At 39.4% G+C, this 27,940-nt stretch overlaps 2 protein-coding genes across 3 annotated transcripts; one reads left to right on the top strand and one right to left on the bottom strand.

Moving 5' to 3' along the window:
• Positions 1-473: 473 nt before the first annotated feature.
• Positions 474-27,899, top strand: acod1 (aconitate decarboxylase 1). 2 transcript variants are annotated; one of them, XM_031289722.2, is made up of 5 exons: positions 474-705; positions 25,144-25,305; positions 25,777-25,866; positions 25,971-26,170; positions 26,893-27,899. In XM_031289722.2, exons 2-5 carry the CDS (start codon positions 25,228-25,230, stop codon positions 27,851-27,853), a joined length of 1,329 nt encoding a protein of 442 aa, XP_031145582.1. In that variant the 5' UTR covers positions 474-705; positions 25,144-25,227; the 3' UTR covers positions 27,854-27,899. The 2 variants fall into 2 exon arrangements, with proteins under 2 accessions (XP_031145582.1, XP_031145503.1); XM_031289643.2 differs by lacking the exon at positions 474-705 and adding an exon at positions 24,877-24,950.
• Positions 20,121-21,681, bottom strand: kctd12.1 (potassium channel tetramerisation domain containing 12.1). Its single transcript, XM_031289841.2, has one exon. It carries the CDS (start codon positions 21,558-21,560, stop codon positions 20,694-20,696), a length of 867 nt encoding a protein of 288 aa, XP_031145701.1. The 5' UTR covers positions 21,561-21,681; the 3' UTR covers positions 20,121-20,693.
• Positions 27,900-27,940: the final 41 nt, after the last annotated feature.

A 27,940-nucleotide genomic window follows, 5' to 3' on the forward strand; every position in this document is an offset into this window, starting at 1 on the left:
CAAAGTATGTAAGGTTTTGACTTTGAATGATGTCAGGCATCTGCCCTTTTATCTCAGACATTTGTATGACAGACATTGATGCTTTCAAAGTGTATTTTTCTAACCAATGGTTGGTCATGCTGTATGTCAGTTTTACTTTTTGAAGCTATATCTGCTGCTGCCCCTCGGGGCAAAGACTTTTCTTGCTCTGACAAATAACAGTTTATTTTTTATGCTGGCTGTCTATCTTGTGGGAAGATCCGACCACCAAAACAGGAAGCATGTAAAGCTAAATTCTTGTAAATAGCAATTATGAGTTCCTGTTTATTGTCTGTGTCCTTGTGACGAATGGTCTACTGCCTACACAGTTTATGTGCATGGGAATCAGGGATTTCTGACCTTGTTAATTGTAAGAAATCAAGAGGGAGAAAAAATAATTGCTGTAATAAGTGCTGTGTGACCTACGAACAGTCTGTTATGTCATTATATGAAGAAAACAAGTTGTATTGCCATTTATCAAATTCAGTACAAATTTCACAGTGTAGATAAAAGCACAGATTCTTCTGACGTGCTGAATTTACCTCCCGTTGCCCTGACCATGAAGAAACATGACACTGTGGAGTAAATAGATTCCTGAAAAGGCGGCAGGCCAATCGAAATGGGACTTTATTGTTGCCACTGCAGCGGGCATATTTCATCTGAAAAGCATGACTAGAACGTGAAGCTGTAAGTCCAGTCTTTTGTTTGTGGTCCATTCAACATCATTATCTCCCTTGCAGAGCTGTAATTACTGTATGGTGAATAGCTTTCTAGAACCCATCATTTCCTGCACTGTAAGCTTCTTGTTTTGTTCGTGCTACAACAGAGGAGCTGAGCTATTGTCAATAAAATGATGTTAACAATTTTCATGACAGCAACACTGGAGAAGGTTTTGTCCCTGTGCCATAAAGAATGAAATGGAAATCAATAAGAACTTTGGGGATGTAATAGTCCTGACATTCGCTGATGTATCAGAGAATTGACATCAGCTGCACTTATTGTGAAGGAGAGAGTGTAAAAGAGCATGATCTCATCAGTACGCTGTACACCTATGGGGTTGATGTAAGTCTTAACAGTAAGGAAAACACTTGAAACAACCTATTCTTTAAGGCTGCAAATGGGTGGGTTCAACTTTTGCTCTGAAGTCCCAGGGGTACGGGACATTGATACGCCAGCTGCTATCTTCTTCATACTTGACTGCAGGTCCGGGGGGGGAATAAAGCTGGAGCTGGAACAGGGCGCCCCTCAGGGATTCCTTCCAGAGCCCTTGCTCCTAAATCACTGTTGAACAATTTGTTTTGTTTTGGTTGAATGCTCATCATTTATATTCACATTCTGAAGGCTCTCTGTGGAGATAAAAAAAACATTCAATTTCTTCTCATATCCTTGTTAATTTAATATAAATACAAAACCTTTTCCATTCCTCCAGTGTACGCAAAGCTAAATAAAATACTTTCCACCTTAGGGGCAAAGGTACATTTAGTGCTCTCTGTTGTATTTTATTAACCAAATGTAATTTTTTTTAAAACTATATACTCTAATGAATTCATGTCTCTTAGATTATGTTGTCCTAATTAAACTCTGCAGCAATGCAGACATTGATTAACGTACAAACCTTTCTACCAGGTTTGCTTTACTGTTTATAGACTTGAGCACAAATTCCACGGTTGGGAAACAGTGATATACTCAGACCCCCAGTGGCCCCCTGGCTGTATCCTTGTTTGTTTGCAATCCAGCCATTACCTCTCTTCATCATTAAACACTGTAAGTGCTCCGGAGTCATACACATGGCAAAGAGAAAAGCTGAGCTTATTAGAGTGTTTGGCTTGTTAACTTGCTAATGGCCTGGGTGTTTGCTCTAGGTTGTCATGAAAAACATCACTTGCGCACATTTGTCTTTAAACTCAATTTCATGCTCTCCTGAGCCGATAGTTTATGTCCTTAGGAGAAGATATGAAGCGGTCTGAGCAGAGTGGATCATCCCTGTCTTGTGCACCATACATGTGCCGATCCTGTCTGTTCAGGAAAAACTATTTCAGGAAAAAAAACTAAACGAATGAAAATGTCATTGTCTGGGTTTTAAGATCCTTTAAAACTTATCTAAGAGTTCTGCTGCTGTGGTACAGATTTCTCTTCTTCCACTTGTAACTTGAGCAATTCAAACAGAATATAGTGTACCAGGGGTAGGCTATACGTAGGAAAGATGTCAGAATTGTGCACATCATGTGCTGTACTAACTACCTCTTGCCCACTTAAATGAATGGGCGTTTATGTGGAGATCAATACAAATATGTTTCAGTGACTTTTTATTTCTTTATTTTGTATTCAGTTGAAGCTCTTGTTTAATTACACTATTTGTTGATTTATTAAGCTGATCTCTCTATAAAGGCTCCGATAGATTACATTAGACAATTAATACACAATAATGCCTGCTTGCATTTTGGAACAAATGTCATACATTTTATACAAACATGATGATTGATGTACTGATGCATGTATTGATTTTAACAACCACTGGTGACACATTCTTCATTCTTTTTTTCTTTGACACTTAGTGACCTTAGTGTTCTGCTTTTCTGCTCGTCATTAAATGTATGGTGGTACAAAATAGTTTCCAACCACATTGTTGCCATTACTATAGATGCAATGTTTCAGTCTTGGAAGCCTCATTGATTTTCCATATTTTGTAAGATATTAACAGATCTTTTCTGACTCTTTACAGATAACCATTATCTGTAAAGATGAGTATAGTATAGATGTAATAGATGAGAAAATTGGTTCCACCTTCATATCTGTGGGTGAAAGTCTGACAAAATCTGACTACAAGCACCTCTAAAGCTCACTAATTAACATGTTATATATTGCTTGTTTATTCAGAACAATAAGGTGTAAAAACAAAAATGTGTGGTTTTACAGGAAGGTTGTGTGCCTGACTGTTTTTTGGCTGGGTGCAGTAACTTCCTGAATTATTCAGTGGTTAACTGGAGTAGCAACCTCATGGTGACAACAAGTTCCAGGAATTTACCTCTCCTGGCCATTTATAGTGATTATTAAGCCAAGTAATAACAGTAAAGGGACTTAATTAGGCAGAGCAGGAAACATGTGAGGTGGTTGACTGAAAGATAGTGTATTGTTGTGTGTGTATGCTCATCTCACCACTTTTGTTTGTGCATTTGTTCTCCTGTGCCCTTTTGTAATCTCTCCCAGCCAGCCTGATATTTCTTGACTGAGGAGTGGCAGCTGTTGACCTCTAGTATGGAAATAGATTTAACTTTGATATGAGACAGTAGATTTTTTTTAACTGATAGGCCATGCCAAAGCAGCTATTTGCCGAGGATTCACCAGCTGGAACACAGCTGCTGCAGGCTGTATTTCCTCCAGAAACACCACCCTCTGTCTTCCTGACAAACACTCCCCAATCTAATAAGTAATCAATACCACTAATATGCTATCCCATCTGACCTTATCCTGCCTACTGAATGTCTTGCATTGGGTCAATGGCTACCTAGGTAGGGGGAGATTAGCTGGCTAAGTGAGCAGGATGAGGCAGAAGATCATCCCTGGGTGAATTGTGTTGCTTACCTCAGTCCTGTAAGGAGCTGGTGGGAGGCTGATAGGAAAACGTGCTGCCCTGCTCTTCTTCTAGCCTTGAAGATCAGACCACAGCTGGGGTTTGAATGTACAGACACATCTGCGCTCTGGTTAGAGTGAAAAAGAGGGAATAAAATTCCAGACAGAATAGATATTTTAACCACAAGTAGGTTTTCTTTTATTCAGCTGCACCAGCAAAATGTTTTCTTCTTTCATCTTTTAAAAGGTTTCGTCACTCAATTAAATCCATCAATATCCAGATCATTCATGTTCAAAACAGGCTACATAAATCAATCTACAATATTCAGTATGCATAGATAACACAGTTTGACTGCTCTTAAGCGCTGATTAGAGTGCCAATTTCCTTCCTCATTTGCTGGCACTACCATTAGGCCATTACATAATGTCTTTATTATATAATCGTTCTTTTTCCATAATGGCATCACAGAAGAGGAGCCAAGCTGACAGCCAAGTATCAGTCAGCTCTTATTACCTTTAATTTAAATCAGCATACGTAAATGTCCCCACATCCAATGAAAAGCTCATGAAGCTGTAGCAGGATTTGGTCCTGGATGACCACTTCACTGTAATGAATCTTAAGCCACATCTGCATTTCAAAGTCAAATCTGTGTCTTATCACTGCTGTTTTTAATCAATATTTAATGGCTGAAAGTACGAAGGATCAAGATTTCCTCCAGTTGAAACGATTCCTTGTAACATCCTGTATCCTGGGAGACATGAAAGGGATTTCCCCTCCCATAATACAAGTGCTCTTGCAACTTGCTGAGTTTCATAAAATGACTTACAGATTCACTTACCTATTTTAAGAAGAAAAAAAAGGCATGTGCAGGACTGCTAAACTGACCTTGAATTAACAATGCTAACAAAACATGGCTGTAATATTTGAAATAAAGCTACTAGGACAGCACTCCAATTTGATAGAATGTATTGCCACACAACTGACGTTTCGGGCAGCGCCCTTCCTCAGCGTGTGCACAGGCAATTACAAACAATAGAAGGCCACTAGTAATATTTTAAGACAGAAATATGACTGAATATAGCAATTTGAAAAAGGAGGAAATTCAACATTGCCTAAAACACCCTGAGAGAATTGTACGCGGAAACAGAGGCCGGTAATTAGGTCCCTGTAAATTCAATTGACTTCCTTGCCAATTTAAGCAAGCATTAATAAGGGTGGGTAATAAGCACATGGGTAAGTTAGAAGTGAATATTAATTTGAGTTGAATCACCAACTGTCTCCTGTAGTTGAGCTGTTGTCAGCATTTAAACAGTGCCATGGTGCAGACAGTACCTCGTACTAAGGAGAGCTAATTCCTTTAGGAGCTTCATACACATTCCAGTGCCAATCAGACTGACAACAACAAAAGAGGTTGACAGAGTGCTTAGCATCATCAAAGCAGGTTGGGCTACACAATTCATGGATATACACACAAGTGCACAAAAATGAAAGCCTGAATGCAACACATGTTAGAGGGGACATCACAACAGAATAAATACTTAACCATGAGAGTTTGTCTCTAAACACATTAAAACATCTACTTAAAATGTAATTTCACCTTTTCCTGGAATAAAATATTAATAATTTTATGTACATTATTATTATTATTATTATTATTATTATTGTTGTTGTTGTTGTTGTTGTTGTTGTTATTATTATCATTATTATTATATTTTAAGAAATCCGCTTATCTGCTTTTTTGGCAAGAGTTTGATTTGAGAAGATTGATACCGCCGCTCTCTGCTATGGTCACGTGCGGTATACTAGCCGCAGCCGAGGTGGCGCGCGCCAATGTGACGTCAAAATGACGTAGATCAGAGGTCGCACCATAGACTGTATATAGAATGGACCAACAGATCCCGTTGCTCTGGACGGAGACCAGTGAAGGCCATTAGAAGCACTTCTCCGGTGATCGCCGAGTGTTACTGCGCAGCCTCCAACTGAGAGAGACGACGTAAATGTGCCGTGAGCAACGTGTCTGAAAGTTGTAAGTCTTCTGGTAGCTGTGCCAAGAGAAATCTCAATCATTCCGAATATTGCAGAGACGGAGAGCGTAGGTATATATAAGGAGATAACATAGGCACAGGCTAATTATTGATCACTAAAATGCTAGTTAACATTAGTAATTAAACTTAAACAGCTAATGTAAGTCGAAACTGCCTGCGAGCTTCTCCTGTACTATACAGTAATTCCTCTACTATGCGACAGTAAGTCCCGTGGTTATGACACAATCGTTAGCCTATTTTTACAAAAACGTCTGCTATGGAGCCATAACGTGAGATACAAGGTAATGGAGCCTTTTATACATTGTCGTGTTTCTTTAGAAATAAACAATGGACAAATAAAGTCTTTAAACGCTTCAGATGTAAAGTTATTCGCTGTCAAAGTGACGTCAAAATGAATGGCAGTCAATGGGATGCTAACGGGGGGTGAGTGCTTAGCATCAAAATGGCGCCATAGGAGGTACGCGTTGTGAGGAGAAGCTTACCCCCTTGGGTCGCACACCACTTTATTTTTTTCAGTGGGGCACGACAAAGCGGAAACAGGAAGCCTGAACGAGCTTGAGGGTAACCGGATGTCAGGACTCTCAGAGTGACTGCAAGTCTCTCTTGTAAACTTATTGGGTTAAGATGAGTTATTTTATGGTGAATGAAAGGCTTGATCCGACGAAGTAGGTCATCGAATCAAATCGAAGCATTGATGGCAATGCTGCTGCCAGTTTAGAAGACAGATTCAGCAACTGTATGGCCTATTTCTTGCTTAAAATGTTTTCAGAAACACGTTTCGGTGAACTATTTAAGTAAAATACTAGATCTATTTCTCAACGCACTGCCATGACACTCGGTTGAAATTCTCGAGTAGCCAGACCCACGTCACGCGTTCGTCCAATCAGCTCAAGGGCGTGGAGCATCAACCATGAATGTATGACGTCGCAACACCACGCTTCAGTCGTGTCACACTAATGGATCTGTACCCTAAAAACTGTTTATACTCGCACGTGGTGGTCGCGACAGTAGTCAAGAGAATAGTGGCAGTGCCACACCAGTTACAGAACAACATACATCTCAGTGTCAGTCCAAATTACTCACAATAAGCAGTTTGACCTCACTGATGTAATGCCATTTGCCATGTGTCAGTACGCTCAGTGAAACTGAGTCCAGCGCGAGGGAGATCCAACTCAGAGGAGAGGTTAGTGAGGCCAGCGTCTCCACGGCAGGTGACAGTGCACACGGATCCGCTGCACCACGCATGGATGAAATAATGAATTAGTAAACAGGACTACAGTAACAGAAATATGTGCAGAATTAAGACAGTCAAGACGGCCCAGTGTTTGGTGGACTGGGTACACCTTGTTCACTTAGTAGCCTACAAATCATCCGTGGGATCAATTACGCACAGCGTTTGTTCCTGGGGAGATGGAGCCGTGTGTCCCGCCTCCTGTGCGCCATTGATGTCTGAGCCTCAGCAACTACTAACTATAAAGATACAATTTGCCTGTTCCCAGTATTAGCACAACACTTGCTAATACTTACTTGCTGTACACTTGCTTGATGCCTGATGAAGTTCGACGTTGTTGATCCGGTGCCACACACCTTGCATTTAGCTGTTCGCTTACTGCCACTGTTTACGAAGTTATTGAAAGCAAAACTAATGACAAAAGGCACAACTCTGAGTGCGCGCACATAAGGCATATGCGTTACGTTACACATTATGGCAAAGGGCAGGGGACATGCAGCTCGTCATACGTTTCCCCAACGTGTATATGCGCCAATAAAAGAAAATAGAAAGACATGAATAAATTTAGATTTAAAAAGCAATAATTGCATGAAAACAGGTTGTTGACAAGTCTGAAAGCTCGAGTCCGAGTCAAGTCTGAAGTCTTTTGGGTCGAGTCTTTTTTCTATGATTTTATGGATGTATGGACGTACTGTATATTCACGACGGGGTATCAGAGATAATGATACCATCGGCAAGTGTAAGTCACTCTCTGAATCTAAAAATGTCTGTGTTTAGATTTGAGTTATGAATTTTAATGCAAACTGCGCACACAGGCGCTAGGGTTTATGTCCACAATTTAGGCTACTTGGAGAACAGTGTGTTACTGGATGTATTGGCCCTAAAAATGTATTTCAACAGGTAAAAAGTTCTGGGTGGGCTATAATCTGTCAGATATAAACTTAATGAATGAATTCAAGTCATTTTGAGGCAGAAATAACTTTTCAGTGACAAGGTAGGGGCTACAAAGTCCAATGACTGAACTGAAAAAGTGACTGTTCAGTTCAGAACAATCACTTTTTGGCAAGTGAAAAAAATAAAACTAAAAGGATAGATTGGTTATCTAGGGCACAGGGCGCTTCTTCAGACAGCAATCACTTTTTGGCACAACACAACACCTGACATAGTACAATAAGTAACTTCTGTTGTTCCTGTGTACCTGTCTCCTTTACCCAATGCTCCCCTTAACTCACAGAGCTGTCTGTCTTTCATGAAGGGTAACATGTACAATAGCTCTGTCTGTATCTCTCCCACAGGACAATGATGATGCTTTTCTATGTAAGCAGTCATGGTTCCCAGCTGTCGATGGACCTTTCTGTCCATCGTTGACTAGAACAACAAAGGCAAGACCATAGGCCAGTTGTAAGTAATTAAGAAAAGAACATCCATGGTGATGTCTTATTAGTAATTCATTGTATGGTTGTGTATATTATAAAAACCTGGTCCAGCATTGACCTAATGGACCTGAAAAACAGTGGCAGCTGATAGACACAATCAATACCCAGTAGGGGTTAAAGCACAGAGAGAAGAGCTGGTCTAGGACAGTGGATCCCAATCTTTGTGGCTTAAGTGAGCTTTTAAAGTGAAGATGTACATGTGTCTACTCACAGGTTGCATATTATGGGGCCACGAAACTAACAAAAGGCAATGAGGCACACGTATAACAAATTAATCTAATACAATTGGATAAAGAAGAAAAAAACAAGCACCTGGCATATTCTTGGTATATAATCTCCTGGCACCCTGGTATCATAACCTTTACATTTCCAGAATAAGGTCCCTGAAGGACTGCAGGTCGCTTAAATGTCACCTGTCTCAGTGTGATCTGTGTGTGATCTGTGTAAAAAAGGACTCTTTAGACCATCTGTCGCACTCTCGTCATCTGCAACAGTGTGATCTGTGTGCAGTAGTGAGAGACAATTATTTACAGCTAGGCAACGTCTTCATGGGCCATCTAATGCTCATGCCATTAAACCTGGACTCGAGATAATTGGTGCACTGAGCAAAATAATCTGTACCAAAAAAGGTTTGTCAAAAAGGAAACCCTCGGAAGTATTATCTGAGTGGCAGTGCTTTCTTACAGTTTTAACAGGTAGCACATGACAATTTAACTATTTTCCAAATGCTGTGATTTGCATTCAGTATAATTAGATTTTGGAATACTTACTAATTTAAAAAATAATTCTAAATATTACATGAAGGGATGGCTGAACCCAAAGGTGTTTAATCTCTTTAATTAAAATTATTTAAAAGAATTTGTCTGCTTTTATTTTATTAAGTTAACATTTCAAACAAATATCACACAAGACAACATCTACGGCAACAGTAAATCGTTGTTGAGCAAATAACACAACAAACAGGACCAATCTGGACAATGTCTAAAATCACAAAACCTACTTTATGAGCTCCAGTCTGGCTTTTCTGGCTTTTCTTTCTGCTATATATAAATGACCTAAAGTCTGCTTGTTCATGCAGTCTTTTTTATATGCAGATGATTCTGTGCTGGTTGTTTCTCACAAGGATAAAAATGTTGAAAGCACACTTAGCGCAGAACTTCTAAATGTTAGCATGTGGATGCCTGATAACAGATTATCACTTAATTTAGGGAAAACTGAATCTATATTGTTTGGAACAAAGATAAAGTTTAAGAAAGCCTCATGTTTTAAGGTCCTAGCTGGAGATATTGTAATTACTGCCAAGGAATCAATCAGTTACCTTGGATGTATGTTAGATTGCCTCTTATCTGGAGTAGGTCAGGCCCAAAAGGTAATCACCAAAGTAAATCAGAGAGTCCACTTTATGGCCAGAATATCAAGGTTTTTGGATGAAAAAACAAAGCTAATTCTGGCAGGAGCTTTAATTCAGCCTTATTTTGATTATGCGTGTGGCTCATGGTACAATGGTGTCACAGGGAACCTGAAACATAGGCTTCAGACGTCTCAAAATAAATTAATAAGGCTTATTTTAGACCTCCCCATAAGAACTCATCTGGAATCTTCCCACTTTAAAAGGGTGGGATGGTTGAAAGTTGAGGATCAAGTATCTCAGTTGCAGCTGGGTATGGTACATAAAATTGTTTATGGAAATGTTCCCAAATATTTTAGAAATTATTTTAATAGAGTAAATGACGTTCACAGTTACTCCACTAGGGGTAGCTCAACAGATTTTATACCCCCCAGAGCTAAGACTAATCTGGGTAAACAGTCTTTTCTTTATGCTGGAACTACCCCATAATGACTCCTTGACCTTGACCTTGGAACTGGTTACCTGGTACACTCAAGACAGTCAGAAGCATAGGCAGTTTTAAACAAGGTTTGAAAGTATGGCTTAGGTGCCAATGATAGTCATTATCTATTTGTATTGTTGTTGTTTTTTTGGACATGGATGAATTTGTTTAATGTATGATGAATGATTGATGTGTGACCTGCTGTCACTTGTCCTCTCCACCTGCCCTTATAGGGACCACAATGGAAATAAGTCTTTGGGCTTTATTGTGTCATCCCTGACTATTTATGTATTTTAATGTATGACACAGAGTACTGTTTCATATTTTATATTTAAGTGGTCAAATAAAATCAATCAATCAATCAGTTGGCAAATAAAAAAGGAGCTTATAGATAAAATGTATCAAATATTTAAATAAAAAACATACACATATTAAGAAAATGAGGCAGCACATTCTAATCATGACAGTAGTAGAGACCAAATCTCATATATTTCACAGAAATTCAAACTATAAAATTAGGATCTAAAAATGCCATTGTCTAATCTTAGTGTTTCAGCAACAGCTGGAGGCTTTTTTTGGTCTAAATATAACATATTCAGCAAAATCAGGCTTTGATGGACTGCTGATGCATGTTCATTTGTCTGTTTAATTTATGGGAGATGTCATTCACCGTGTTATACCACAACCAATACTTTTAAACATTTAATGTTGATATAGAAACTGAAAAGGTGGAAATACATGTGCACACACACGCAGGATTGTGGCAGCAGTTACATGTAACATGCCATCCAAATATATTAAAAACAAATTGTTCACTGGTACAATGCCTTCTTGCATCAAAATAACTCCACTGATGCTTGCCAGAACATGCAGTCTAAGCTTTGCCTCGAGGTTGAAGCTCCAGTGGCAGAACATTTGATTTGGATTTTCAAACAGAAACTCGTCTCTCTGCGTCTCTATCAAAAACTACTGTCTGGCTGATGAGTTGATGGATTTGAATTTCTGTTTGAGCGTGTCTATGAAAATGTTTTAAGGCATATGATAAGCTTTTACATCTTCATCAGTATCCTTGGTAACCACTATAAGCTGTGCCATATATGTTAATTGCCCAGACAAAAGAAGACTCTTATGTGCCCTTGCTTGTACGTCATGTGAAAATCAAAAGCTGTCTGCGGTAAAGGAAGTTTATTCGACCTAATTATCCAATCAAGCTGTAACCTGTAAACATGTCCTGCAGAGGAGGCGGACAGCTGTCGGAAAAGAGTCAAGCAGATGTTAGATATTTCGTGTTTACCAAGCCAGTACTTTATAGCTCTCGACACTACATACATGTAATCACTTCACTGTGCTCATTCCTCAACATGGGAACAACAGTCATTGCTGTGATCACACATATTACCCTATGGACTTCCTGCTGCTGACAACATTATTCCCTGTTTGAATGCTGGCTTTGATGGATATCGCCTGCTTGTCTGTCAGACTGTTGGCCTGATTTAGCTCCCTTGAGGAAAGTGTTCTTTCTCTCGTAATATAACTGCAAAAATGAAAGAGAAATACCACCCAAAAGATGCATACTGTAATGCACCTGTATTGGTTCCCTGCCGGGTGGTATTGATTTAGCGTGTGTTACATAATATCTGTAGGGACTTACATCAACTCCTCCGGTGTATATTCTCCTGCTACAAATAGAGGATTGTCAGACAGCCCAGTGTGCAGATGAGCCATGCAGCAAAGCTCAAGCTGGATGAAATCACCTGTAAAATGCTGTGTACAGAATGTTTTTCTTTCTGCCAGTTCTTGCTTTGAATCTAATATGACAGATACAGACATTGTTTTTCTTTTTTATCTGATCACCACAACAGTCTCAGTGGTTGTATCAGCTTTTGAGAGTGCTGTTGTAATTTGTAGCCTTGAGACTCATATCCTCTTAATGTTTTCTTATTTTTATGTAGTTTGCAGAACACACAAAACCAGTGCCTTTTGGTTTAGAGTCTTTACTAATGCAAATTATTGTTGATGTTAGCGCATTATAAGTGAAAGAAATTGATAAGATGTTCTTAATTGGTTTACCCCTTCAACTATACATTTCATGTTTTCTTGTTTTTATTTAGAAGTACAAGGGAGAATGGGCAATTAATAAAAAACAAAAGAGAGAAGAGCACAAAGGTTTGTTCAGAAATGTAAGGGATGCACTGAGAGAAAAGTGCGACAAGTTGTCCCTTTCTGACAGATTTGAATTGTTCACTGGGTTTGGGATGTAACTTCACAATGCATGGTTTTCTATGAATGACAACTCTTTTGCATCTATGTGGTTTCAGTATTTTTATTGGAAAGGTCACTGATCACAGTATTCCTCAAAAGAAAAAAAATTGAACTTCTAGGAAAAATGGAAAAAGTACCTTATAATCTTCTTATAGATAGAGACATGATGGTGTGCTTTTCTTTAAAGGGTAGACATTACATGTGCAAATACAAATATTTCATATGTCCTCAGGGTATTTTAAACTAAATTATTGTTGGACTGCATTCATTTTAGACCGCAAAAAAAACATTTTCAATCTGTTGGCTTTTTAGTAAATTTCCATCCTCCGCATTTTGCCCAAAAGAAATGTGCAAACTCAAACAAAATCAGCAAAATGGTTGTTCTTAATCACTTAATAATAATATGCATGAGAACCAAACCAGCTTTTCAAAGTAAATTGTAGCCTACTATCGGATGAATTCAGAAGACTTTGGCAGCATAACATGACAAAGTATTTGTAATCCATGCCAAAAGAATAACATAACATCAGTGGGTAATTTTTTTGTATTTTCCAGAACACTCCTACTGCATGAAATGATCTCTAAATGTTCTTATATACTGTATATCCTTGGATCCAAGTTATTGTAAAAAACTGCAGTATAGTGTATAAGAGTGTGAGCTCAACATGAATCAAGTGACTAGCGTAGCTACTGTTGGTCTAATTTATTCCAATAACTTTGATTTAAAGGAATTGTTTTTTTTGGAAGAGAGGGATACAGCTCAATCAGCAAAATCCACCTACCAGGATCTCTAAAGCTCACTAATTAACACGTTACATCTTGTTTATTTAATCTGTACTAAAAAATATTCTTGACCAGGAGCAGTTGCCAGGCAACCAGCGGAGTCTCCAGGTTTCAAATTGTTAAGATAAACTAAGCTAAGCTAACTGCTGCTGGCTCCAGATACATATTTACTGTACAGACATACGAGTGGTATTGATCTCATCTAACTCTCGTCAAGAAAAAGAATTAAAAAATAAAAATAAAACTCCTTTAAATAGCAAAAACCCAGTCAACGTTCAGTCCAGTGACATGCAGAGTTGCTTGTGGTTTCATTATAAAGCCATTATTCTGCACTAGAACTGGGAAGTGGTCATTCTAAACGTTTAGCATATAGAATGAACAATGTGAGGGTTCATAAGTTGAGATCACGCCGCTTTAACTAAAGTTCACTTACGTAAGTCCCTGGTGCACTGTGAATGCTGTTTAGCAAGGCAACTTTAATGGCTAAAGAGGAGACTGTAAGGAAAACCCAAGATGCTGGGGTTTATGCACAAGCCTATAATTTACATTATTCCTGACATGTTTCACACAAGTACAGCTGTTCTTTAATTGGGCCCAGAGAATTGTTAAAAGTACATTTGAATGAATCTGTTTAAGGCTACGTTGGACTTCCTGAGGTAAAAAAAAAAAAAAGAACTGTCAGGATGGCCTTTTACCTGGTAGTATAGTAATTACCATGTCTCATATAGAGCTGTTGCTGCAGTTATCCCCAGACCTCCACTTGATTATGCTTCCCACCTCTGTCCAGAGTAATACATCAATACATTAATCAAGCCTCTTTCTAAACTCAGACGTAAGCATCAGACTCCTTTTATCATTTTTGTTACTGCACCCTGTAATTCTCTCTTCTAAACACAGACTGGCTTATTCTCAAAACCAAGCCAGATGTGGAAAACCTGAAACTACAGCAATGGCTACCAAAACCAAATCCTCTGAATTTATGTAAATACCACTTGAATGGGAACCACATTCGTGCAGACGTAACCCTGTCATTGTGGACTAATTCTACTCTCATAGGGTGACTCAGACAACTTCTACAAACTCCCAGAGTTGGTGAGAGAAAAAGAAACATTTCTTACATTATATTATATGACATTATATACATCATTGAAAGTATGTGGTCCAACATATAAGCACTTTTTGTTGTTCCTAAAACAGAGAAAACAACATATGATGCTTCCCCATGAAAAAGAAAAGAGACATTTTAGTCCACGAGTTGTTTTTGGTGCAGGGATCAAATGGAAAAAGCCATCAAGGGTATCTGCAATCATGTACAGACACACAAATTAAAACTCTGCAGAGCATCAAGCAGATAGCAAATCTCTTGCTTGCTTTAAAAGGACACCTGATTTGCAATAACACTGGGAATGCGGAGAAACATTCAAATGAAAGGCCTCCATGTGAGAAGAGTTGCCTCAGTATATAAAGCAGCTGTGGAAAGGGCATTTTCTATTGATGACTGTAATTTTCGAAAGAACTCAGCTGGCATTAAAGGTGGGAGGTTTAATGGCTACATGAATGGATAGAGCAGCATCTTATCTCAGATGATCAAGGTACATTGCATTAGTCTGGAAGCTGCTGACCACAAATGGTGACATTTGCAATCGTCAAGCAGAAGTCTAAAGTAAGCCTGCAATGCACATTAGAAAATTAAACTCTCAAGAACATGGAATGCACTCTCAGCAACATCATTTGCTGTATTTGAGGTGTGTTCAGATTGATGTTACTGGTGTGGTAAAACAATATCCGCAGTGACATCACACTTAAGGCTCAGCAGGACATAGTGTTTTTCTTTCTCATTTCATGTGTGATATTTTGTCTCTGTAATTGAATGCAATGCACATGCACACATAGTGGCTACAGTGACTCAAGCTGCTGCCCCTTTGCTTTCTTTGGCTGTCCCTCTAGTCTGGACCAGATAAATAATGATTGCTTTCACTGATATAATATTTCTGGTGATATTATTGTTGTTCTTGCTGCTGTTATTCTCATGATAGCGAGAAAGCTCCTATTCATGCCAAAGAACAGCATTCATTTCTTCAGTGTTGTTGAGTAAGAACATTTTCTTTTGTGCCCTCTCTTTGCAGTTATTGTATGTTCAACTGAAGCTGAGGTTGTATCTCCATTACATTCTTACTTGGTTCTTCTTTACCTTTTTATGATCCATTCATAAGTTAATTTTTTAGTTAGTTTTTATTAGACTACATTCATTTGCCAAAAACAGTGATTGGGCGACTGCAGAAACTGGTGCTGCTATCTTAACGTGATACCACAATAACTAGGGCTGAACATCAGGGCCAGTGAAACTTAACCCAGCCAAAATAATGAAATTATTTATGCTGACAAATTGCAGGCCACATACCACAGTTATATCATATTCATATTTGGGCTACTTTAGCCTACATTTAAGGGAAACTACGCCCATTTTCAAAATTCATACATGTTATTCCTATTGTCTAAGACAATCCAAAAATGTTAGTAAACATGAACAACTCTTTCCCAAATTAAAAATAGAGTGCCAAAACTCAAATTTGTGATGGCATTAAGCATAAAGACGGGAACTGTGTGGCCGGGTTAGCTCAGTTGGTAGAGCAGGCGCACATATATAGAGGTTTACTCCTCGATGCAGCAGCCGCGTGTTGGACTCCGACCTGCGGCCCTTTGATGCATTGCATGTCATTCCCCCTCTCCCTCCCCGTTCATGTCTTCATCTGTCCTGTGGAAATAAAGGCCTAAAAATGCCCCAAAAAAATCTTTAAAAAAAAAAGATGGGAACTGCTCGATAGACCATGAATTAAGAAAGATGGTATAGATGACACTGAGAGCACCCAGGCGAATGTTCTGAGTATATGGGTACATTTTCTGTTTCAGAACTACACTACAATAGAATGAAGCTCAATTGGGTATAAAAAAGAAAAGAAAACATTCTGTGGTTCCACAAAATCAGTCTCCCATCTCTCTATGGAGCAGGTCCAACTTTATACTTGATGACATCACACATTTGACACTTACTTTTCTGGTTTCTGGCTTTTAGAGAGAGTAGCTTATGTTCACAAATATTGATTGAACTTTACTAGGCCATGGAAATAACATAATGAAATTCTTAATTTAGGTCCCCTTTAAAGCCTGCACATGTTGTATAATATATACTCTATTCTATTATTTGAGCATAAAATGCATCTTCAGTCATACACTGTCAGACGTCAGTTAATTTTTATAAGGTACACAGCATGCCATTTGCAGGGCGTCGTGACTTGGTCGGGGTGCATACGGTGTAACTGCAATGTGAGGGATAAAGGTACAGTGAGTGATGATGAATTAGTTTTGTAATATGATGTCAATGTTCTTTTATTACAAAAATCTAATTTTATTGTAAAAGAAAATTATGGTTAAAACTAAATGGACAATATTTTTGATAGATCCTCTTATACCACCCTCACTGATAGATTTTCTTGTTGCTCCTGGGCTCTGTTAACACCATGAGCCTTTTTACCCCATGAAACACTATGATGTTATGCTTTCACATAATAGCAGGAACTACCCTCATATGAGGACTGACTGGTGCATATCCCCTGTTGTGAAGTCAAGTTTAAAATGTATTTCTGACTCAGAATTTCATTGGAATAATAATGAAGCCTTTGGTCCGGAGTTACTGTTGTGATGTGCTAATGAAAGTGACTTTGATCTAAAATAGGCTGAAACGCATCCTGGACCCATGCGTGGAACTCAAACAGTCCTGATCTGCTGAGGTTCATGTCGGGGAGCTCAACATGGAGCATGTGCACATTAGAGGGGTAAAAGAGAGAAACATTACAATAAGTGATAAGCATATGAGGAAAGAACAGTCACAATCGTTGACAATCAAAAGTATTTTTTTCTCTCAATCTTGCTATTTCCTCCAGTCCTTGACTCACTTTGTCTCACAGCTTCCTTCTTTTGTTCTTTGTTATCCCATCATCACTCGCACTGAAAAACCTGACAACCCATTATTGCATTTCCATTTTACTGAAAGGTTGCAGAGGCATGGGAATTTTAAGTAATTGTCAGTCACTCGTTCGTGTTTACTATATCCCACTGTGTGCTGCATATTGTTATAACAGTTCTCATTAGTTCTCACAATTCAACACCAGCTAGAATCATATCGGTTGTCCTGTTCTGTTTTCTTTCTATTTTTCCGCTCTTTGTATTCGTCAAACAGTACTTCTCAAAACAAATGGTGGCAAGTCAATCAGAAATGATATTCAAATTACAGTCAGATACTGTGACTAGTATATAAATGTCTGTGACTAAACCCAAAAAAGTAGACTGAAGTCTAGCCTAAATGAAGTGTTACCGAAATGTAAAGATACATATAAATCACATTACAGTGAAGGCCATCAAAACAAAATGTCTCTATATCCAAATGGACTAATTTGTGGTTTCTTATCATTTAATTCAAATTACAGATAATAAGCATCCCTGGGGGAGGTATGAAGTCCTGCTCTCTCTTAACTGGCTGTGTTCATTTCTACAAGTGCCCAACAGGATTGCATCTGCATGTGTTGCAACAGCTTGAATGATTTTGTTCAGCAATAAATTACTGCCTTTTCTGCACATGTTTGAGTGAGTTTCCTCCCACAGTCCAGAGGCAAGTGTTGTGGAGACACTCATACTGTACTGAGTGTAAATGTGGGTGTGAGTCAATTATTGTTTGTCGGCTGATGTCTGTGACGGACTGGTGTACGATCCAGGGTATTTCCCTGGATTTGGCCCAATGAAAGCTGGTACAGAGTAATTATTACTGTCTCGTGTTTTTTTTTTCTTCTACATTTACAAAAAAATAAAACATCAAAGAGATTTAATATAAGCTCTTGGGCCTCTTATCAAATTTTAATATTATCAAAGTCTGGAGAGAACTGGACCATGCAAGGTTTGGCATGATGGTTATTCAAATTCAAATCTCAAGATCACTACATGTATTAACTAATTTAAAATCTATTAAAAATCGGGATTTTTTTTTGGACATATTCTATGAGACATCATTGTCTTAGCTGTCTGAGAATAATTTGTTTTCAAGGATCTAACACATTTATTTAAAGCAAAAGATCAGCTTGTTGAAAAAAACACCAGTTTGACAAAGAATAATTAACATATATGTGGGCATGTGACAATATCTTGGTTATTGATTTACAGTGCCAGATACATTTGAGTCTATCACAGTTAATATTACTGCAAATGTGTGTGAAGAATCATGTCAGTTACTGCAGCTGCTACTTCTGCGGTGTGTCATCGATCTGGATTATGTACAGTAAACCTGCGTCATTTAGACTGCCACGTGTTTTTGTGGGAAGCCACCAGTAAATGTAGACCTTTGTTAAAATAATGAAGAAAATGATCGAGCCAATTAAGGTCTTCAAATAAAGCATGCTTCCCCCAACACCTCACGCTTGACTCGAGATGAGTATCAGGAAATCCAAACTAGTATTAGGCAAGTATCAAGACATTACAAAATTGCAGTGCAAAACACATGTTTGTACTAATTGATCTGGATTTTTTTTCTTCTCTGTACACTTTATTATGTTTAAATGAACTTGTCAGAGAGGCTTGCTCTAGCCAAAATGTACAGTGATTTTCCTTGGCTATAATTGGACTATATTTCTAGACTCAAAGCTCTATTGTGTCCATTTTGTATTTACTTGTTGACTTACTGTTAATGTACATGTCAAGGGAGACAAACTGTTCTTCACACTTAATTTGAATGTATTTTTATGGAGTAGAAGCTCACCCTTTAGGCTTTTTTTCCACCAGATATTTGGAATTCACTGTAGGGAAAGCTGTAGGTGTTACTACTGTAATAACATTAATAATGGCTCTGTACAATTTAACTGTCTTAGTAAGCCATGACAGTTTGACAGTGTGACAGTGAGCTAACATGCACAATACCAGGACCCTGAAACTGAGGCAGCTCAATAGATTTCAGCCATCACTGAATTTTTCTTTTTCACTGTTCCCACTGTGACGTGTCAAAATTATCTTCAATGAAAAATACCTATCTAAGATAATTTAGTTACAGCAAACCTATGTTGAGTTGTTTATGTATCCACAATGATCCCTAACAGATCACTATCCCAAAGATATTTGTTGTTCCTCTCCAAACAGAACAGTTCCCCCTTTTTAAGGCCAAATTGAATCAGACCGATGTATTTAGCACATGAACCCGAAGATGTTCACTCTGAGAGGATGTCCCCGGACCCCTACAGGGGTTACATCACTGCCTCTGGCAGGTCTATAAGCCCTTGGTGTTTTGTCATCCCACCCATGGCTCTAAATGTAAGGCCATTTATTTCATGTATGTTTGAATGAAACACATTAATCCAGAGCTGGTTGTACACTGCATAATCCTGCTCTTGCAGCTGAGGTGCACCAGCCCACTCTCCATTCATTCTCCCTGGCAGACTGGACCTTCCTATTTGTGTGCAGCTGGACCCTTTTATTATTTACACTTGAAATGATAATGACATCATGTGTGCGCAGCTGCACTATTTGCATCCACATGGCATGCAGCTGAATTTGTGTGACAAAATGAATAGGTGGACACGAATCATGAGATGTGGAGGTTATCTGCTTGTGTGATTTAATAACAGGGCGATGTTGAATAGAAAATAGATACCATGTGATAGACTAAGTCAGAGCCAACGAAAATTCATGGTCGGAGTTTTGTAGGTAAAACTGTAACCAATTTTGTTGAGCTGGCAGCTTCAGTGCCATGATCGGCTGACATTCCTGGCAAGGACATCTCACTTTGGCTGACCCTTTGTTTCTCCACTGAGTAAAGTTGAAAAGGTTGGAGAGAGATGAATGCCAGTATGTTGTTATTCTGTACACTTTGTGCAGACGTTAAGAAGAAAAGATGATTGGCAAAGGGTCTGAGAATAGCTGAGCATACGATTTTATTTCATCTGAACAGGTTTAACAAATACAGCTATACCAAGCAAGCACATACACTTACAATCATGTCAGTGATTTAACTGCTATGTATAAGAGCCTTTTAGATAATACAAAACTTGGCCAAACATACGATCAAGTTACAATGACACTGAATTCTAATTGCTGCTTGTCTGTTCTTGGATGCCGCTCAATTCACACAGCACTGAGTCAGATATGACTGAAACATTGATATGCAGTTTTATGAGGTGGAGATGATGGCATTTTGTTGGTGTTTTCTACAAAATGGGGCTTTTGATGGGTGCGTCAACTCAAGCGATGCTCTGCTCACTTTAAACCTCTAAATTCCATTTCCACTAATTTGTGTAGAATCTATCTAGAGGCATTTGGTGTCTCTTGTTAATAAGATATAATAGAATAATGGAGCAGTATTTTGCAGTCACTGGCTCTTGACCAAAGTTACCATTCAACACAGCAAATGCAATTCTATTTAAAGACATTCCCCTCTAGATTATGAAATGTCTATTTACATCAACTCGACATGTTTACTGTTAGTTAATCCCGACAAAAGACATATTCAGTGTAGCTTGTCCAGATTTTGTCCTCGTTTGGATCATTGCTGGTGTATGCGCAGGTGCCTGTGGAGCTGCAGGCCACCATGTGGAAGCCCACCTCTGTCAGCTTGTCAAATGCCTGCTCTAGAAAGTTATACTTGAGATAGTACCGGGATGTGTATCTCTCCGGGGGCCTGTCCGGGTCTCTGCTCTCATTCAGCGTGTCCCCAAACACTTCTTTGGCCAGGGCAGTCTTCCCGCAAACCGTGATGCGCGCCACTCTCCTGAATTTGGCATCGGTTTGGATGTCTCTGCCAATGGTGTACGAGCCGCGGTATCCTATTGTGATATAGCCCGACTTTCTGGAGTCCAGGGATGGGGAGCGCATGGCCCCGCTGACCGACATGGCGCGTAAAGTCTCCATACCGCCGGAGGAGCCGCACTGCTGCGCACCTTCCTCCGTGTCACTCTGGCTGATCTCCTCGTTGATTGAATTGTCCTTACTCAACCGGGGGCTGAGGCGTTTGGCAAGGTCCCGCAGCTGGAAAAAGTCAGCCTCTCTCTGCAGGCGACTTTTCTCGGGGAAGTAGTCCGGGAGGACCAAGTTCAGGTCTCGGAGATAATCTAGGATGTAGCGGAACAAGAACCCGTCCCTGTCCAAGAAAAAGCGCCCTTTGCTGTCTCTCGCCAACTCCTTGGGTGACTTCTTGCTGAACATGTTCCACAGCAGCGAGTCTGGGACGGCGATGAGGGTTGTATGTCTGGTAACATAAACCTGTCCGCCGACATTCAGCTCAATAATCTCTGAAAACGGGGAACCCGAGTCGCCGCAGTTGGACACTCCGCGCTCTGTGTCGGCCAGTGCCATCTTCTCTGAGCCTCTGCACTGATGTGGGATCAGTGGAAACACTGACCAACTAAGTAGCAGCGGCTTGTTTATGAAGCCTGGGCTCACCACGTGCGTGGTTGCGCGTGCGTGATGGGGGTAGACTGTAAAATTAACATTTAACTATAACATGACTGTCTTGTCAAAATATAAGCAAGCGGCCCCGTGTGTCAGTGCACGTGCAGCTCTATCTGTGTGTGTGTGTGTGTGTGTGTGTGTGTGTGTGTGTGTGTGTGTGTGTGTGTGTGTGTGTGTGTGAGAGAGAGAGAGAGAGAGTGTGTGTGTGTGTGTGTGTGTGTGTGTGTGTGTGCGCGAGAGAGAGAGAGAGAGAGAGAGAGAGAGAGAGAGAGAGAGAGCATCACTTAAAGCAAGCACCCACATCTGATTGTGTCATTTGTTTTTCCTGCCCTGTCTGGCATAAATATAGGCTAAATGTATCACATCTTCTGATGATTATTTAAGTAATTAAATACATTATTTTTTACAAATCAGTTGGCCCAGTGGTGTAGTGGTCCCCTTTTTTTTTTTTTTTTTTTAAAGTAGTCCAGAAAAAAGCCCTGTTTTAGAAACAGTGACATGTAAGACTATGATTTAGTTTACCCAAAAATCTGTCATTTCTACTTGCTCACTATTATAAAATGATCATGACTTGATTAGGAGCAGTTTGTAGTTACTACTGGTCACACAAGCAGCCTGGATGAATGTAAAATGTATTTATCATGAGGCAAACATGGTGTTATCTCTTCTCCTCTAAATGTGCAGTCATATTGCCACTGGCAATTTGCCAGTAGTTAAAGTAGTAGTAAAATAATAATTAATTTGGAAACCACCTTAAAACTTACCTCAGAATTATGTCTTCCATCAACTGGGGTGGCACACCGCCGCTTGTGTTATTTCTTCAGCTGTTGTTTGGTCTGCTGCCGTTATCGTAGTCAAGTGGCACCGGCACCTGAGGTTTTTTTTTGTTTTTTTTTCACTGGCACCTGAGCATGGATGTATTAGGTATTAGCGATATTTTCCTCGGCATGACCCGCCCTACTCTGCCTCTGATTGGCTCATCAGTCCTCATGCCTAAAGTTAACCAATCTAATCAGTGAAAGCAGCGAGTACCAGCCAATTAGAGGCAGAGGAGGGTGGGTCATGGCTTCACTATCCTTGAGCTCAAAGATATTACTGAATGGTGCGCATCAGGGGGGATTTAGAAGTGGGTATACGCAATGCTGACTGAAAAATAAGTAGGTATACGCCGTATACCAGCGTATACCCTGGACTACACCACTGAGTTGGCCTTAGTTATTACAGCTTTAAAATCAAGAAATGGTTGGACAATAGGGAAAGAGTGACACCCAATGCAAATCTAATGGAAATGCAGCCTTAACCCTCAAACAGCCCTTTGAAGAACTTGCAAAAAATACTACTATCAAGGTTTAACATTCAAATTGGTACGTACAAAAGCAGAAACACTCAGACAAACTCTTTTATGGCTAAGACATTGCATCGACTGATGCATGATATTCATTTCCTGAAGACTTAATTAAGACAAAACATAACCACTACATGCCTAACCCCTACCCTCACCTTTGTCTTCACTTACCTATAACCTTTTGTTGAAGATAGCTTCTCATTATGTGACTGTGTGAACAGATAATTATTCTTGAAAAATGGGACAAAAAACTGAGACAAAAAGTTTTTTTTACAATTTTTTGATTATGTGTATTTACATTTATTTGAAATACACATATCAGTCATTATGTCCCCACACTGTGATTATTACATATTATACACAGACACACCATCTCTGCTATCCAGTGTCATTCATCCAGTGAAATCTTCATTTAAGTGATGGACGTACTGCACATGTATTTGGTTTATCATTGTGTTTCAATACATATTTAATAAACCTTGATAACATGTTCAATTGGCTAAAGGGAAGAAATGTAAAAGTAAAACAATGGGATTGGCACACATGTTTTATGAGTGGCTTGAAGGAGTGAAAATCAACACAAAGACCACTGGACAGGAAGCATAATGACAATATTTACTGAAGCTTCTGACGCACATAAATTAGAAGGAAAAAAATCACAAAAACAAAAGGCATCTGTATTCTTGGAAGGCCTGATTTTCCACTAAATTTGACATGGATAGTGAACAAGAATCAATAAATACTACTTTTAAATAACTTTTTTTTACAATAACTGCCCATAAACTAGTCACAACTGTCACCACATGTTGCCGTTTACAGTGAAATCTAGTTAGCAGCACGCGAGCAGAGAAGAAGAAAGTAATGGATAAATTATTGAAATTGTTGAAGTGATGAAAAACAGTTGAAATACTTTATTTAGAGTAAATGATGATAAAGGTCCAGCAATGGTCACATCAAGTGGTGGTAGTATGAATGCAAACTTGACCAAACCAACCTAAACACTGTTTTCAATTGTATGGAGAAAAAAAATATTGTTACAATACATACTTTTAGTGTTAAGTAACATCCAGTTTATAATCAATTCATAAAAGCATATTTGAACATGACGGGTGGTGTCGATGAAGGGCTACTTGAGTTCATCTGATAGGAATGTGGGGTTACGTCAGACTAAAAAGCTTAGCAGTGGTAGGATGCAACTAAGTACATTTACTCAAGTGCTGTAACTTTATTATTCTACTCCACTACATTTCAGAGGGAAATATTGTACCTTTTACTCCACTTCATTTATTTGACACTTATGGTTACTAATTACTTTAGAAAAACATTTGCGTATATGATATGATGCAGCACTGTACTACTAATCGACCCACTAGTAGTGTCTAAAATTGGCTCCACATTGAAAAACTACAACATTAAAATACGCTTGTATTTGTTAGTGATGAAAAACAGAATATGTTTTATAATAATATAACTCAATGAAAGGTGCCATTCTGCATGTAATTATTATGTCCCCAGCTGTTTGAAATTACACATCAGCTTGTCATGTGCTTGTCTGAGTGTTGGTGGAGATTCATTTCCCTGTTCAAAACTTCCCGTTGTGGAGAGCTGAATTTCCACCGTCTGTCATCTCAAATCTGGTTGTGCAAGACAGCCGATCAGTTATTTGACCCTTCTATACCACTTCTATATTCTCACGGCAAAAATACAGCATGGGTGTGCTGTGATGCTTTTTATTTTAATTATGAGATTTGGCAATACCAAAAAAACAGACAAATCAAAGACGACGTTCACTCATTGTGAAATTTCCAACTTCTCATCATGGTGTGTTTTACCCACTTTAGAAATTTGGAAGACCAACCTTCAGATAGTGTCACTACCTATAAAATGCAGCTGCCCTTAGATGTTTTGTCACTTGAAGACATTGTTGAGCTACAACAATGCTGCGCAAGGTATTGCTGTTTTCTTTTATATTTACATATTTTCAGCGTTTCACTGTATGAGATTAAATTCCGGCACTTTTTGGGAGAGTATGTTTGGGTTAGATGTAGCATATTTTAACTTCTTTAGCCTGAATAGGTCCTCAACAACTGTTCTCTCTCTGGGGAGGTTTTGCATCTGACTGGCCCTGTTTCACCTTTCCAGGGTATTACGGAGAGCTTTGGAGCTGCTATCCATGCCCTCAACACCACCCAGCTGACAGATGGTGTGATTAACAGGAGCAAAAGGATGATGCTGGACACCCTGGGTGTTGGGCTGTTAGGAACTAGGACAGCTGTCTTTAACAAGGCTCTCACATACAGCCAGGTACAATAAACTGCTTAACTGAAGTAGAGGTATACTACTCTTCACCTGCTAAAAAAATATGGCATATAATTACAATCTAAATATTTATTAGTTATATCTGTCAACCCTCTGTATACTATAATTCTGTTTTTATTAGTGTCAACCTGTGATCATCATCAAATCTGTCCTTATTTGGCCTCATCAGAAGTTGTCTTTGTTAATCAGAAACTAAAACACTAAGCTACTGATTGTCAAATACAGCTGACAAATACACTAATTGAACTATTGTGCACTAATTTCCTTTTGGATGAGATGTTGACATTATAAGTCTGCTTCCTGGGCTTCCTTAATCGGCCAATTAGTTGATATAATCCCTTTCATGCTGCTATTTGTTTATAATTTTGTTTGTTGGAAATTAGGAATGTCACTACTGAGCTCAGTTACATCCATATTTAATTGCACGCTTATCCTCATGTTATTGTCTGATTGCAGTTGTTCACGTCTCACGAGAGGAGCAGCGTTTGGGGTAAATCGGAGATAACTCTTCCTCCTCATTTCGCTGCATTTGTCAATGGCATCGCGGTAAGCACAGTCAAATAAATGCATCATATTATGTATAGAAAACATAAACATGGTATGGCAGTTTGAGCTCTGATTATCTTTTGTAACACATTGTTTTGTAACAGGTTCACTCCATGGACTTTGATGACACTTGGCACCCTGCTACTCATCCCTCAGGAGCTGTGCTACCTGCACTGCTGGCCCTCGTAGAGACACTGCCCAGCCAGCCCTCGGGTCTAGACCTGCTGCTGGCCTTCAATGTTGGTATCGAGGTGCAGGGCAGACTCATGAGGTTCTCCAGAGAGGCCTACAACATCCCTGAGAGGTGAGATATTTAATAACATGAACCAACATCAGACTGTTTGAGTCTGCTGTCCACTGGAAATATTTGACTATTTGAGGTTTTAAACGGTTAATTCACCCAAATCACTAAAAGTACAACACCTACCTCTAGTGGTGTCTAGCCATGCAGATAGTTTTAGGTTTATTTATGGTTTTAGTGATGGAGGTGGTGCATGGATTTTAGTTTGTGGTACTCACAGCATTGAAAAATGATAATCAATAGAGACCTCTCTCTTTTCAGAAACTCTCCCCCACCTTGATAATCCATACACCTTGCTGTCTAAAGTTTTCATGAAAAATATTTCTTCAGTAGAAATTACTTCCAAGAAACAGCTAGTTCTGTAGATTATTCACAAAAAGACAAGTTGCTGTCAAGTTTTTCAAATGTTATTTTTTTTAATACGATTATGATGTGAACACCACAAACAGTACCAGCAGAAATCTCAGAGACAAATGTCTCAAAACCTAGGCAAAAAAAACACAAGTAAAAAGTTTATTTATTTATACTTACCAGAATTATCAGATAGGGCTGTACGGTTATTTTCACTGTTTGGTTATTTTCACAATTACTCTGACAATTATTTGTCAACTAATCGACGAATCGACTATATAATATTTAGCTCTAATCGTCAGCTTTTATCTTAATCAATTCATTATTAAATTCAAATAGATCCTAATGTTTTGGTCACCTTTTCCAACACTCAGATTCCACCCTCCCAGTGTTGTCGGGGTGATGGGTAGCGCTGCAGCCTCAGCTAAGCTCCTGGGTCTGTCCCCTGCGCAGTGTGCTAATGCTCTGGCTATCGCAGCCTCCTCTGCTGGGGCTCCTTTGGCCAATGCTGCCACGCAAACCAAACCTCTCCATATTGGAAATGCTGCTCGGAGAGGCCTGGAGGCCGCACAGCTGGCCCAGATGGGACTGGAGGGGAATCCAGCCATCCTGGATATGAACTGCGGGTTTGGGGTTTACTACAAGGACTACAGTCCTTCAGCAATGGCAGTTCCTGCTTCTAGTGACTTTAAATGGATTCTGGAAGATCAGGATGTGGCCTTCAAGCGCATCCCTGCTCACCTGGGGATGCACTGGGTTGTGGATGCAGCCTTGGCAGCCCGCGCAAAGCTTGAAAACACAGTCAGGAACTTTGACCTCAGCCAGATCAGGCACGTCACACTTCGAGTGCCTCCATCCAAGTACGTTGACTGCCCCTTCCCTGCCACAGAGCACCAAGCCAGGCACTCATTTCAGTTCAACGCCTCTTCCGCCCTGCTGGATAACAAAGTGACAGTGTCTTCCTTCAGTGAAGCTCAGATTAACCGGCCTGCTCTGAAGGAGCTCTTGTCCAAAGTCGAGGTGGAGACCCCTAAAGATAACCAACCCAGCTTTGACAAGATGTACTGTGAGGTTGAGATGGAGACAGATCAGGGGCAGAGATATGTAGCCAGATGTGATACCTTTTATGGCCACTGGAGGAAGCCACTGAGTCAGAAGGACCTGGTGGAGAAGTTCAGTGTTAATGCTTCTTCAGTGTTGTGCACAGAGGGAGTGGAGGGTGTGATTGATGTGACAGGAAACATTGAGAGAGTGAGAGAATGCTCAATTTTGGGTTCATATCTGAGAATGACAAGTAGTCAACACGAGCGGTTATACGGCACAAGGCGTTTGTGATTATTCAGGTTTTGATAAAGCCAGTGCAAGGGAGTGTTATATCAGTGTGAAGTCATTTTAACACAAGAATCATAATGTCAAATTTTT

This window comes from Sander lucioperca, chromosome 8 (genome assembly GCF_008315115.2).
Source record: "Sander lucioperca isolate FBNREF2018 chromosome 8, SLUC_FBN_1.2, whole genome shotgun sequence".
Lineage (NCBI taxonomy): Eukaryota > Metazoa > Chordata > Actinopteri > Perciformes > Percidae > Sander > Sander lucioperca.